The 1180-nt window shown below is 46.2% G+C and overlaps 1 protein-coding gene across 1 annotated transcript; it reads right to left on the bottom strand.

Moving 5' to 3' along the window:
* Positions 1-462: 462 nt before the first annotated feature.
* LOC140006990 (uncharacterized) lies at positions 463-960 on the bottom strand. Its single transcript, XM_072049659.1, has one exon. It carries the CDS (start codon positions 958-960, stop codon positions 463-465), a length of 498 nt encoding a protein of 165 aa, XP_071905760.1.
* Positions 961-1180: the final 220 nt, after the last annotated feature.

Here is a 1180-nt window from a genome sequence, read left to right on the forward strand (position 1 = left end):
GGGAATTAGAATGTAGGAAACGTGAGGAAGAAGGAAAAGTACAAGAGGGAAATTCCCCTTTGATTACAACGGCAAGGGTTTTACTCAAAAGAATGACTTCCACATTACATGATCCTCAGCTTTATACTACTAGTAATCTAACTAACTAATCTTGCTAGCTAATGAGCGAGTAGCACGTGGCAATAGGAATCTTTCAGTTAGCTTGGGTCACAGCTTCAGCAGAGAACGCATGAACCTAGCAAAGGCGTGATATCCTGGTCACGCCTTCTCCTGTTGCTTTAACTCCTTTCGCGCCTTTCTCGTTCTTCCATTGCGCCTTCTTCCTGTCAGTGTATTGACTAGCTCTTGGTCACGCCTTCCTACTACCCAATCTTTAGGCTTGCGCCTTCCCTCTATCCCCTTTCACGCTTTCTGACTACTAACTTCATGACAATACCTCCCCCTAGGAAAACAATCTTGCCCTCAAGATTGAAACTTGGGGAACTGTCTTCCAATTCCTTCAGCATCCTCCCATGTGGCCTCTGCAGGATCCGTTCCCCACCAGTGGATCAGCCACTGTACAGCAGCTGCATTTCCTCTTTTCACCATTCTCCTGTCGAGCACAGCTACTGGCTCGACCTTCCAATGTCCCTTCTCATCCACTTCAGGTAGTTGGAGAGTAGGAGTGATCTTGTCTCCAACCTTCCTCTTCAGCAAAGATACATGAAAGACAGGGTGCACTTTGGAGGTGGTAGGTAGTTGTAGCCTGTATGCCACGTTTCCAATCCTTTCATTTACCTTGTAGGGGCCAAAGTACTTAGCCGTGAGTTTGGTGTTTCCCCTGAGAGCTACTGAGCTTTGCCTGTAAGGTTGTAACCTTAGATATACCCAATCTCCTTCATTGAATTCCCTCTCACTTCTCCTTTCATCAGCATATTTCTTCATTCTTTCCTGAGCCAGTTGCAAATGCTGTTTTAACATACTGTCTAGCTACTGTCTTTCCTTGACATAGTCCCCAACTGCAGCTACTCTGGTTTGCAGGTAAGGTCCTAGAGCTAGTTGGGGGGGTAGAATACCATATAATGCCTCGAATGGGGTCATCTGGATTGCTGTGTGATGGGTAGTATTATACCACCATTCTGCCAAAGACAACCACTGGTTCCATTTCTTAGGCTCTAGGTGAGTGAGACATCTGAGGTAC

The sequence above is a fragment of the Coffea arabica genome, chromosome 5e (genome assembly GCF_036785885.1).
Source record: "Coffea arabica cultivar ET-39 chromosome 5e, Coffea Arabica ET-39 HiFi, whole genome shotgun sequence".
Classification (NCBI taxonomy): Eukaryota; Viridiplantae; Streptophyta; class Magnoliopsida; order Gentianales; family Rubiaceae; genus Coffea; species Coffea arabica.